Raw genomic sequence first — 13,352 nt, 5'->3', positions numbered from 1 at the left:
AAGCACCACATACTCATATTGTCTAAGAAAGACACCTCTGCAAACAGCTCCCTTCCTGCAGACTGCTTGTAGGAGCAAGACGGCAACACGGGAAAACATTGAGTTAGCAACTCAGACTGTACAAAGGTACGGTCATAGCTCAGTTCTGACGTGGTAACACGGTAGCCTTTGGGCCAGCTGCTGCCCTTACGGAATTTTCTTTTTAAGTAAGAGTTTGTTCATGATCTCCTGCCCCATGCCTGCAAACAGGTTCTGTTAGAATCTACAGTTCAGACCATAAGCCAGCAGTCGCCTTCGCTGCAGTTAAGACTCAGAAATCTTGTCCTGCTCTTTGGGAGTATTTTCAAAATCCATGAAAACGTATTAAACTTTTATCTTGTTTATTTTAATTGTCACAGAAACAGACTTTATGTGCTGAATGCCTATCAGACATGTGCCTCGCTGTAGTTCCGTGGAGAAAGGGAAAATCGGGCAGCTTACAGAAAACGGGCAAAGCAAGTTTGCAGACATGACCCAAAAGCCATTCCAATCGCTTTATTCATCAAAGTGCAATTCCATGTTAATTGCTAATAATTCAGATTTAGTGTATGAGGAAGAAAAGCTGAACACTTCTCAACTGCTGGTTTCTGTCCTATGCATTTCAATTATTTACAGTAAGGTAACAGAAAATCTGCTACTGCTCCCGTTTCCCTCCATTTGTTTTTACTTGTACATGGAGATGCAAGCACAAGCCACGTTCAGAACAAGAATTTAAAATTACTAAACGGGCAAGCAGTTTCAAATGGACTTTTTTTATCACTAAAGCATTCATATACGTGGTAACGACTGTAGATTGTGGATGGAATGTACATTTATACCACTGAACACAAAGCACATGCGCTTTCAGGCTATTTGAGGCTATAAATGGCCTTTAATCCACTTTGAGTAGCATTAAGTGGCCTTTGTAGATAAACGTCAGAAACTTATGACTTTGATATATTTAAATGTGTGAAGACAAATCCTTGTTTGATAAATGCAAGCAAATTTTGTACAACTGTATAGTGTAGAGATTCTCTTGTTATCCAAATGCAACTTTAAAAGCGGCTTTTCTGACAAATGGGTTTATCAGTAACCTGAAAGACTGTTTTGTCATCTCTTAATATATACACTTAGTAGCTTTAAGAAAAGTAAGTTAACTCCCTAGCACCTTTTACTGTACAAAATTTACACACGTAAGAGCACACTCATCTGGAGTCTTTAACTAAAGTGCATGTGAAATCAAGGAGACAGGAAATGGAGAAACCTTGGATAGAACCTGACGATGTAGGAGTTCTGGAATGCAGAAACTGCTGCACTGGGATTACTGTACAATTTCCCTCGTAATATGGCCCCTGAGGTTCTGCTCAACAAGGGTGTCCACTGTGACATGAGAGAAAAACCATCAGCCCTGTCCCGTATCTGCCACATGTGGACAACAGGTCATCCCTTAAGCCAAATAAGGGCAAAGGGTTCCAGCCTGGGGCATGGAATGCAACAATGGAAGCAGTATTCAGTGTAAACTCTCTGTGGTCTCACTTGTTTTACCTTAACCAAGGTATGCGTTTGAGCAGCGGGACTTCTGAAGCTCTGAAAGAGGTTTAAAAAATTGTCAGTTTATCTTAGAGTCTGAGAATCAAATAATCAAATATCATTAGCTTAACCACTTACTTTAATATTCTTGTTAATCTTGAGAAATAGAGGAGACAGTTCACTTCACGATTTTAATTGGTTTTGGCCAGAACGAGAAGGAACTGTTTCTCTTAATGGAATATTTCTAGAGTTTTACTTAAATACTCAGCTTTATCAAACATTCGTTTCTACAAACCTGACTTTGGGCCAAATTCGAGGTGACAGAGTCTTACGAATAGCTACTTTGTCAGAACACTTGTAGAGTAAGGTGTGCTGCTGGCAGCCAAGTCACTGGGGAATCCACGCGCTCTTCAGTATGAACAGAAACTTCAGCAACAACGTCACTCCCCTTAAAAGCCAACCCAGAAGACACTGTCTTCATTGCACAGATAATGCTGAACTACCTTTCGAAGTCAAACGGATGGATCGATACATCTGGGAGTGCATGTTCAATACGGAAATGGGTTGAGTAAAGCGAGTATTTCTGTTCACATCCTTCAGACTCTCTCCAGTTCTCTTGGTAAAGCAGCTTCATCACAACCCCTCCTCCAGTTCTCCACAGGAGATCTCCTCTCCTGTTTGCTAGGAGCAGTCTCTGTGGTGTAGGTTGTCGACTACGTGGTTTCTTCTCTGGATTGTGAGAGATTGAATTGTTTTATTTGCCTGTTCCAGTTGGATCTTTAAACCTTCATTGTCTGCCTTTAGAATATTTCTTTCCTAAACAAAAAACAAAGAGAAGGGCATTTTATTTTGAATTTGTTTCAGGACTGTCTGGTTGTGTTTAGGTTGATAGGCATAAACGTGGTTGGTGTAGCTCTTACCAGTGGAACAGAACCAGTAACGTATTTGAACCTTTCCATAGTCACTGGCCTGTCCTTCGTGTATACCCTTAAAACCTTCCAGCAGCTGGTAGGGGACAGTCGGTCCCTAGCCCGTGCTGCTCCTGTCCTAACAGCAGTCATGTAGGGGAAACAAGAACACAGCTCACACTCTACTGCTCTGCTCAAGCAGAAACCGATGTACGGTAATCGAATTGTACATCATTGTACAATTTTATACATTGTTAATTTATAAAAGCAGCTGCTGTTGAGTAATTGAGGTCAGGATCTGCCGAGGGACAAGGACAAGTGCACGCTGTGGGACTCACATTTTAAAGAACCAGTTCTTACAAGTACATCCGCACTTCACAGCCTTGTCTACATTGAACATGCTGTTTACCAAAAGAGAAGCGCTCAGCGCTGGAAGGTTCTTGCTAATTATTAGTCTCAACGTCTGTCTTAGTAAACCAGTCATCTTTCATACAAGATGAGCTCACTTTACCACAGCAGAGGATACTGTGAAAGTTACGCGGATCATTCACAGATCAGGCTGTGGTTCTGTGGCTGGACTGTTTGCACATTGGTCCATCTCAGAACAGCAACAGTGAGTGAAGTATGCAAATAAGTCCACCTTCGCTCCTCATAGTCACATCTGGATCCAGCCATCAGTCGCACTGTTGATACTGTGGAAAGGTGGTGTTTCTACAAACCTGAATTTGGGCCAAATCTGAGGGACACAGACTTATGAACAGCTACTTTGTCAGAAGACTTGTAGTGTGAAGGTGAGCCGCAGCGGGGCTGACGCAGGTGAAATCTAGCAAGAGGCACCATGTCTGTTCACTCTTGGTGACTTAAAGTTATCAAAAAAAATAAAAAAGGATTCACTGTCAGTTGAACAAAAGCAGAGCTCACCGCCCTGTATATTCTGTCACTCGGAGGAGCAGAGGTCATCAAAAGCAGGAAGAAATTCAGGAGTATGTTACTTGCTCGGTGCAGTAACATCCTGTCCTAAGTGACTGGATTTGTTCACAGTCTTGCCTGTCACTTTAGAGACTGACAGGGATCAGTGTAATCGTAATGAGGGCTTCAAAATTTATTCCCTAAGCCCTATACTAGTACTAAAACGAATGCTTGAAGTGCAGCATTGCCGGAGTTAAAGTGCTAAGAATTTAATGAGGATTAAATCTAATGATGCCACTGATGGATTATTCTGGCAATTAATAACACATGAGCACGGTGACACCTTCCCACCCAGCCGCTCCCCCACACCCTCCGACCGCTTCATGGTACTGTTGTGTAAAACAGAATTTGTTTCATCGTGTGTGTACCTGCTCAAGTGCCTGGTATGAGAGTTTACAGCTGTGATGCTCCTCCTTCGTTTTCTGGCTGGAGTCCTTGTTTTCCCATTTAACATACGCCTTCCTGCGGCCTAGAAATGGGCTCGGACATGGGGATGGAGGAGCAGCCTGGAGATAGGGATGTTCTGGAATCCTGTGCTCTTTCTTCTCTGTCTGCCTGTGAGATACATCACCAGCCAGCAGCAGGGCATCAGTCTGTGTACCTTTGTGAACCACAGCTGGTTTCAGTCTCACAGAGATTTTCTGAGCTGAGGAACCCATGAGCATAATGGTTCGGTCCTTGCTGTCTTCACTATGCTCCACTACTTCTCCATTAGCAAACATGAACAGTCCTTCTTCTTGTCCTGTGCAATACACATGGTAAATTGAGTCAAGATCTTAGCCCAGAAAAGGAGAAACAGTATTTAAACATTATTTTAATAAATAAAACAACATTTATTCTTTAGCGATTGAACTTTCATTGTGCTCCAAAATAGGTGTCACTGGAAATTTCTCACTGTTATGTTTCATGGAACAACGCTTTGCCCTGTCTCAGAAACATAAATATGGTTAGAAGCATCTAGTTCTCATGAGAGCCTGGCAGAAGATTTACTCAGTTGTTGTGGAATTTGTGCACCGCACATTGTGTAGTGTGACAAGAGATCTCCCAGAAATGGAGTAGGTCCTTACGCAGACAAATACTGCGTTGGTGTTCAGCCTCACTGACACCTGCTTCTAGTTTATGTGTTGATAAAACACCACCGTTAACTACCAAAATAAAACGAAGCTGTACAACAGAAAAGAAAAAGGAGCAAAGGAAAGATTATCCAGATCTTTTGATATTGTAACATCATCTTTTCTCACCATGGAATTGCTCTTTGACTCCTACTGGGCAGAGGCTTGAAGCAAGAGCCGACGTTGGGCTGCTGTCTGTAACCGAAGTTTTGGGTCTTCTCTTGCACTCTATCACAACCAGGTCTTTGCACTGCTTGTGACAGTTCATTCCACAGTCTGTAAACACCACAAAGTTCACATGATTCAGTGTCCCTCTTGTAGCACCTAAGCTCAGCTCTCACACTAAGCCTCCCCATGAAGCAAGAAAGCTGCTCTGGTGTTCTCTGCGTGTTTCAGCTGTGATAGCACACAGGTAAACAGCCCAACAGCATCCCTTTGCTATATACATCCAAAACTCCTCCTAGTCGTGAAAATACCAAATGGCAACATCCAGCTGCAACAGGGTTCTGACTGCAGGAGTTGCAGCGAAAGCTAACACCTCTATGAGGAAGAAAACTCTTCAAAACCCACGTGAACGTGCCACACGGTGTACATAGCATGCTGGTGTTTTGGGCCACGGGGACAGAAGGGTCTGTTCCCTCGGGACTCGGGGATGATTTGCTATCAGTTATGAGTTCTTGCGTCTTTGCGTTTCTTCTGGACCACCCATCTGTCGCACTATTCTTGAAGCAGTCTTCTGCTCCCTGAGAGGTCAGTTACAGTTTAAAATTAATGGAGCATGAGGTGTCTTACCTTTGCATCGGTATCCTTGTTTAATGACTCCCCACAGCTGAAAATCAAACAAACAGAAAGACTGTATTAACATACTTCTCTGCACAGCTGATACCTCCGGATCTAAACAGCTGCTAAAAGCTCCGCTCATCCCCAAGATCTGAACACCTGCAGAATATTTTGGTTTTCTACCCTTTTAATGGTAAGGTCACAATATGAACTATTTACCTCTTCAGCATGAAATAAACAGAGCGTTTTATGTGTGCTCCTCAATCGCAAACAAGATACCTTGAGCTAGTCTCTAACGAATACATCCGCAGATCTGACAGCCCTCAGAGAAGCTGTGGAGCTGGAGCAGATGGAGAATATCTCTCAGCACCCTTGTTTGGTCCCAGCCGATCTGTAGGACAGTCAGTTTTACTGTATCTTCCTGTGCCATAGGCAGGGTAACGTCACACCTGAACCAGGACATGAGTTCTATCTAAGAGGCCCGTGCAGTGGAAGCTCTGGATTTGCAAGTCTTGCCTTAGACCGTGTTGGGTGACACAACCGAACACCACAAGGTAGGAGCCATGTTTAGTTTACAGATAGTAGTACTAGGTAATAGTGAAGCGGGGTGTAAGGGGTACCTTAAACAGCTACCCAGAGAGAAGCCTGGTTCTTATAGTTCACTGGTGTTTTACACAGATCCATTTCTGTATGTGACACACGGTGACCATGAGATAGAAAAGGCATTACTCCAAACAACGCTAACACAATTTACTGAACGGTAAGCTTACGAATCCAGCGCAGTTGTCGCAGAAAGTAGGCCTTAAGTAAGTGGTCTCTTGGAAGTTGTGAGCAAAGCCAAGTCCTAATTTGGAATAGATGGAGCTAGCCCTCATAAAGTAAGCTGTTATTTCATCCCTGCTAATCAGACCTTCCCTGAAAATAAACAAAAAAAGTTGTTTGTGAGACTTACATTTTCTTAAAAGCATAACGAGAAATAAACACATCTTTCTTCACAATTTATAACGGCAATAGCTTCACGGGCCAAAACCTACAGCGATCTTGTCAGCTGCTCCCAAAGCTACAGAAGTTTATCTACCCTTTTAAAATGCAGCCTGTACAATAAACAAAAGATCAGCATATGTGACAAACTCAAAACTACTGAGCACAAGGAGGATGTGGACCTGTTGGAGTGGGTCCAGACAAGGGCCACAAAAATGATCAGGGGGTGACACACTTCTGCTCTGAGAGAGTTGGGCTTGTTCAGCCTGGAGAAGACAAGGCTCCAGGCAGGTCTTATTGAGGCCTTCCAGTACTTAAAGGGAGCCCATAAGAAAGATGGGGACAGTCTTTTCAGCAGGGCCTGTTCCATCAGGACAAGGGGTGATGGGTTTAACCTAAAAGAGTGGAGATTCAGACTAGATATAAGAAAGAAATTATTTCCAATGAGGGTGGTGAAACACTGGCACAGGTTGCCCAGAGCGCTGGTAGATGCCTCATCCCTGGAAACATTCAGCGTCAGGTTGGACAGAGCTGTGGGCAACCTGATGTAGTGGCAGATGTTCCTGCTCACTGCAGGGGGGTTGGACTAGATGAGCTTTGAAGGTCCCTTTCAACCCAAAGCATTTCATGATTCTACTTCACAGAACACCTCTGAACAATCACTATTGTATTTTTTTCCATGCTTTATTATGTTAAGAAAGTTCTTAATTTGCCCAAAATATACATTTGCCATTTCTCTATTTTTAAGGGACAGGCTCATCTTAGGGAAGTTCTACGGTAGTACATACTGAATATCATGAAAAAAATATTTCTTTTTCTCTTATCTGTTCTTCCTCCTACATCAGCCTAGTTACCACTGCTGTAAGCTCAGGAAGATTTCATTCACAACATTTAGAAGATTTTGTCAGTTACATTTGCACTTCTGTTTGCAGATGAAGAGAATGATTTTTCCACCCTAATGATAGAAATAAAATTTAAACACAAAACGCCCAAACCCCCTCCCAAAACAGATGCGACAAAGTTGATGAGCAGAACTAGGTACTCACCAGTCCTTAGCCATTACACAAAATGAGAATGGAAAACTGGCGGCTATCTTCTCAAAATCTTCCTGGGAAATGTATCCATCCTGATCATGGTCATAATTTTTGAAGACAGACTGTGCAAGATAATAGTAGAATAGTTTATACTGATGATAGGCTGAACTACCCTTTTTGAAAGTCTCCACAATACATATGGACTTCCGCTGCCACTTTCTCCCAGTATCTAACAGTCTAATTGATTTTTTTACTTGAAGAAGCTTTATGATTTCTTGATTTGTAACAAAATGCAGGTAACTCAGTGCAGGCTGGACTAAGTGCTTCGCTACACCACAACAGCTCTCCTTCAGTTTCGCTTTAAGATTGTTATGTCCAGGTGTGGGATTTCTTCAAGAAAATGGGCATAGTCTGGGCAATCCAGAATCTTATTTTGAGTTAGCAAAACTATAATTCTAAAGTTCGCTTAAAGTCTGCTTTTAAAAGTCTGCTTTAGTAGCTAACAGAACCTCGGCTCTCAGGTAGCAAAAGTGCAGTTTTACAAAGTTCTTTGTTTGAAATTACTTATCGGAGCTCTGCAGCTCAGCTATCAAAACTTTAATTAGCAAGGATCTTTGTTTAAAAAACTGCTGAGAAGTGAGAATTCTGAGCCAAGGTCAAATGACTTATTAATTTCGTGCAAAGTGCTTTGAACAAGTTTTCTAAGTGAGGTAATTAAGGGGGGGGGGCTTTTCGTTAACCTAATGCATAATTAATGACAAGTAACGAATCGTACTGCCTAAAAATGATGTAACCGATTACTAATGAATTAACTTTTTTAACCAGCGACGAATCATAATGTTTAGATACGATGTAATGGTGTTTACTACAGAATTAGCTATGGTATAAAAATAGAGCTATCTGGGAATAAATCGGACACCAGTTGATACCATATTGGTTCGTGTGGCTGGTTTGTGTCTAAGCCCCCTGCGTCGTTTTTAACATCCAGGTCTACATAAACAACTCGTACTAATGCTCCCACAGTGTTCTCAGTGCTGATCCCTGTAGCCAAATCAGTGAGCTGCCTAACTTATTTCATCAGGACAGTGTGACAAGTGCAAGGTGGTTATATGACAGAATTGTCATGCAGACACCTATTTTCACTTGTGGAACAACATTACGGTTTGTCTCTGGCCTTAAGGCAAGGACCACATCTAGGCCAAATATAAAAATATCTTCCAAACCAGCCTGTATCAAAGGATACCGAGCAATATTACAAATGTTTAGAAGGAAAAGAGATGAAGCAGGCATGCGAAGACAAACCCTTTATCTCTCTCTCTGCATCAGCTTTGGAATCAATCACCTGAGCTGGCTTGATGGTTTCCAGTAAAATAGGTGACCTAAACAAAGAGCGAGCACAAGCAGTGGCTGCTGGTAACGCAGCCTTTGAACGGCTCATGTTCAGACTGCACCAGTACCTCGAGGTTGGGAGTTCCTGGTAGAAGTGGACTCCCTGGCTCCTTGGAGAAATGACTCTGGAAGTACTCAAACCAGCATGGACTTCCCCTGCTGGCTTTCCAGCAATTTAAGGAATTTCCTTCCGTGCCTCACGGGCTGCTGTTGCCATTTACCGCTAGGCAGAAATACCGATTGGTGAGGACAGGAGCAGTGCTTCCAGAGTCAGCACAGCTTTGGACGTGCCCAGTGCTTTCTCCCTTCTTTGCATCTCCTCGTACCTAGAGATTAAGGCTCGACTGGTATGTAAGTTAATGGGCCAACCATACTCACATCCACCATCCTCTGAACGTGTTTGCTGATGGTTTTTGGATCAGGTTTTGGGGCTACTCCCGACGCCCAGTCTGCAACTACTGGTGGTCTGGAAGGTGTCAAAGGCTAGAATAAATTGAATGGAACTTTAGTACCGTATGGAAAATTTTTCAGTATTACACCTCTTTCATTGGTGACAATGGGCTGTGTTACACAGGACTGCAGAAACGGCCTGTTGGACCCAACACCATACTTTTGGTAAGTACTTCAGAGGAAGCCCTTCCCTGGACTGTCCGAAACAGCGGTCGTTCCTTAAATTGTCACAGTTCACTGACAGCCCTGTAAACTCAGTCTTCTTCATATTTATAAAACAGGAACAAAACTACAACATAACACTCATGGTTTCATAATTTTAATTACATAAGAATTCTTTGTTCAAAAGAATCAGCATCAATTGCCAAGATTGAGCCTGAGGTCATGTCTCTAGACAAGTCATTTCATTTGTGTTTCTGATCATATCATAAACCCAATATGGTGTCAGCGCTCCCACTATATTCTAGCTTAGGCTTCATCATCAACCAAACAATTTATGCTTAAACAGATTCTGCTTAGTCTATAAAGCTAAAATGTTTTGAATTTAACGAAAAACAAAAGGCAAAATAAAATAAATGCAATGGATAAAAGTTATGTTACTCTTAATTTTTTTGTTGTTGTTAAGAATCTGTAAAGGCCCTTACAGCAGCTCGGTGACTTCGCGGCTCTCGTGCATATGAAAGCTCATAAATTTCATCTTCTGTGTAGTAAAGATCAAGGGACAGCTGAAAACAAGCACAACATCAGTTCAATTCCAGAACACTCACTACTACTAGACAAATTTGTTCCTAGCATTCATTAGTATTTTTTGGTGGCTTAATTTTTAATTTAGGTTCCATCTAGGAAAAAAATTGCACTTGAGCTGCACAGGTGTTAACAGTGATCTGAAACAGGCACATTTCTAAATTCCAGACTGTTATGGCCATTATCTGGAAATCTGTAACGTTACACAACTGCAGTCGTGAGCACAGCAACTGACTGCAGGCAGACTTAGCACCAGTTAATAAGTACCCTGAAAAAACCTGTTACTTCCATAATATTCAAGTGTATGTTGTGCAACTACGCTCAAAAGCACCGTTCCAATGAAACTGACCATCAACTCAAATTCGCAGAAAACTCTTGTTTAAACGTGTGGTACTTATCCAACCCAGCTCGCACAACATTGAAATAAGATGTATACGCTGAGGATAAAATATGGACTTGCATATACCTAGTGAGAACCTTTAGCTGTCAACAGCAGTTACGTAAAGCAAGAAACAATACACCTGGGTAAATAAAGGAATTTGAGAAAAAAGATCAAATTTACACCTTTGCTTTTGCATGAGTCCTCTGTAGAATACAGGATAGCAAGTAATTTAATTGACTGGAAACACATTTCAAGTTAAGATTGAAAAAACGGGGAACATGATACTTTTTGAATATTACCATGATAATATTCACACTAGACGTGACTGAATAGAAAAGCCAGACGTTAATGTGGTACAAGCCTTAATCTACAGCAAGGCCAGCGAAAATATAAACTCCTTACAGAGAGTCAAGATTGCGGCAGTCATACGTATATAAACTAAGAAACCAAAATACACCATTTCATCCAATAAATAACCTTACTTAAACTGCAGATACGCAGCAACTTTCTTGTGAACAACCGCAAGAATTACTGTTGTGTTCATAATAGCGAATGATTTGGGGGAAATCATAAAGTAGTTTCTGACACTCAAAAGCCAGAAGTCCAAATGTTACGATACTTCTATGAATTACTGAATTATGTATGTAATTACTAATACCCCTTCAAACTGATTTGCCTGTTAATGGGAAAGCTATGACTAACGAAACAGAAGGCGGCGAAAGATTCTTGGAAAAATCAGGGAACAAACAGGAAAACACGTGCCCTGGAGTATTAGATTAGAAGCTCGTGCTTTGAAATGAAGTATACAGTTGCATGAAATCATTGCCAAAGTTCTACTTATTTGTGATAGCCATTTTTATAAAACTTTTTTTTTAAAGGAAGGTAAAATAATTGGAGCTAAAGCATTCAAAAGACTTAGCAGGAAGAAATTCACCACTGTAGTAGCTCTATTTCAGGTCCTTGGGCATATGTGCTTCATTTCACACATGAGCGCTCCCAGAGAGAACAAATATCCTCAAGCCACATGAGCATTTTTAACTATTAGCTCTTTGCTAAAACAGGGCTTTCCGAGCTGAGGGACTGGCTACGGCCCAAAAAAGTCTGAGAAACAAGAAAGGCAGATTTACCAGTTTAATCAAATGTTCTACTTTAACTTACTGGGAGAAGATGCACCTATTGTTGTGACATACATCCTAGGAAGTATCAATTTTTTTAGTAACACTGCACTGACTAGATATAACTGAAAGGGTAACACGACGACTAACATTTATGTCAGGTTTTTTAGTACCAGTAGGAACTTGCCTAGAAGTCAGTCCCTAATCAGATCATTGCTTGCTGCCAGATAAATCTGTATCATTAACTTTTCCTCCTCTTCTACTGTTGTACATTTCTTTAAGGAAAAAATAATCTAACAATATTATGTATTTATAATTAATGAAATTCTCTAGTTAGTTGTTTGAGAGGTATATGAAATTATTTTAAAAATAGGTATTTATCTCATTTAACAGACTTACTGTAAGCAAATGAACAAGGTCCATATTAGCCTCCAGAGGAAGTGGCATTTCCTGGAGCTGTATCAGCTCATTTATGTGGTTATACAAAGAGTATAGTTTGTATATATTGATTTTTTTGTCCTCCAAGTAGTTTGGCATGCCCTCATAAAGCGATATCAAGTCTTTCAGGTGGACCCCAAGGATTGGGATCTTAAAGTTACTGCACTCACTATAGGCACGTCGGTAACTATCATAATTTCTGTAAGATGAAAGCAGTTCTGTCATTTCATTAAACACCTGAAAATAAAAAGAAAACAAAAAAAATAAAGACTGGTCACTGTTTTTGTCATGGTCATACAGCACAAGAATTTCCCATGTTATCGTTAAGGGGTTTATTCACAGTGACTCTTGAAACAGATTTAAAAACTTTAGGTCACCTCACCTAACTTAACTATTTACAATAGTACTTACAGATAGTTAACCTATAGCCTAGTCTGTAACGCTGCTCTTCCTACATTCCCTGTTTAGTCAGTGAAAAGAAACAGGATCCTCTCAAATCGAGGGGATTTGTATGCAGTTATTGCATAAGCACAGCACAAACCCTTCAAGCTTCTTAAAAGCGACTAACTTCACCTTAAAATGTGGAATGTGCTTCTCTGGCTTCCAGGTCACCAGCTGGACTAGCTGGAATTGGAAAATCCTGGCAGGGAAACGCTGTGCTCTGATGGTCTCATCACAGCATGACCAGAACTCCTGCTACAGTTCAAGGCAGCACGTTTGTGCTTCTAAGAAAACTTCTTTTTCAAAGAAATGAAGAATATTTTTGACTTGTTGTAAAGGCCAAATGACTCACTATCAGTTTAAATATTTCTCTTGTTTAAAACTGTACTAAGAAGCTGACTCTTAACTTTATAAAATCAATGGACCAATGTGTTCCTGTGGACATTCCTGTCTAACCCCTTGATTTCTAACTTTAACATTCATTACAGTTAAACTTTAAAGTCTGTTCTCAAGTCACTAATCACGAGCCTTTATTTACCCACTTTCTATTAGCACTTGTACGCAATTTCTTGATGCAAAAAGAGTTATTCAAATGGTGGACACATATGGGTTGTACTCCTCATAATGACAAAATTTGTAAAACAACATGCTTCTAAAATAAGTTAACTGATTTTATAGATCCTGAGAGCTGCAACCGTTATCAGTGGGAGACCATACTTCTGGTCTATACTTGAGGTATGCACCGTTCACTCCAGCTGATCATGCTGCGATGAAAACAGGTTCGTTAGATGCCTATATGAGGCATCAGGCCCCAAACAAGATAAAATAATAAAGCATATTAGTTAAGAATGACTTCATAAAAGACTTCAAGTCATTTCACTACTACAAAAAATATGCTTTCCTTCGCAGTTTTAGTAGCTGGAATCTCAGCAAAAGCACATACCCATCTGTATGTCACAAGAGTTTAGCTGGAAATTACATCCGATTCCCAACGTTCTGCTGTGCTGTAACGTGTGTGTATTAGAGCTAAGTTTGTTCAAGTCTGAACTAGATAAAATCTG

General features: G+C 40.9%; 1 protein-coding gene across 1 annotated transcript in view; it reads right to left on the bottom strand.

Annotated features, from left to right (window-relative positions):
* Nucleotides 1-2,229: 2,229 nt before the first annotated feature.
* The window catches only part of RASGRP1 (RAS guanyl releasing protein 1 (calcium and DAG-regulated)), a gene marked incomplete at its 5' end in the record, with an annotated part of 37,595 nt that continues 26,472 nt past the window's right edge, over nucleotides 2,230-13,352 (bottom strand). The window contains 9 exons of the mRNA XM_010145819.1: nucleotides 2,230-2,364; nucleotides 3,794-4,167; nucleotides 4,667-4,813; nucleotides 5,330-5,366; nucleotides 6,088-6,232; nucleotides 7,345-7,454; nucleotides 9,100-9,204; nucleotides 9,816-9,896; nucleotides 11,812-12,087. Of these exons, the coding sequence (XP_010144121.1) occupies nucleotides 2,230-2,364; nucleotides 3,794-4,167; nucleotides 4,667-4,813; nucleotides 5,330-5,366; nucleotides 6,088-6,232; nucleotides 7,345-7,454; nucleotides 9,100-9,204; nucleotides 9,816-9,896; nucleotides 11,812-12,087 (1,410 nt within the window). The remainder of the gene's footprint in view (nucleotides 2,365-3,793; nucleotides 4,168-4,666; nucleotides 4,814-5,329; nucleotides 5,367-6,087; nucleotides 6,233-7,344; nucleotides 7,455-9,099; nucleotides 9,205-9,815; nucleotides 9,897-11,811; nucleotides 12,088-13,352) is intronic.

This window comes from Buceros rhinoceros, unplaced genomic scaffold (genome assembly GCF_000710305.1).
Source record: "Buceros rhinoceros silvestris isolate BGI_N320 unplaced genomic scaffold, ASM71030v1 scaffold17721, whole genome shotgun sequence".
Lineage (NCBI taxonomy): Eukaryota > Metazoa > Chordata > Aves > Bucerotiformes > Bucerotidae > Buceros > Buceros rhinoceros.
This window is presented reverse-complemented; position numbering and strand designations above follow the sequence as displayed.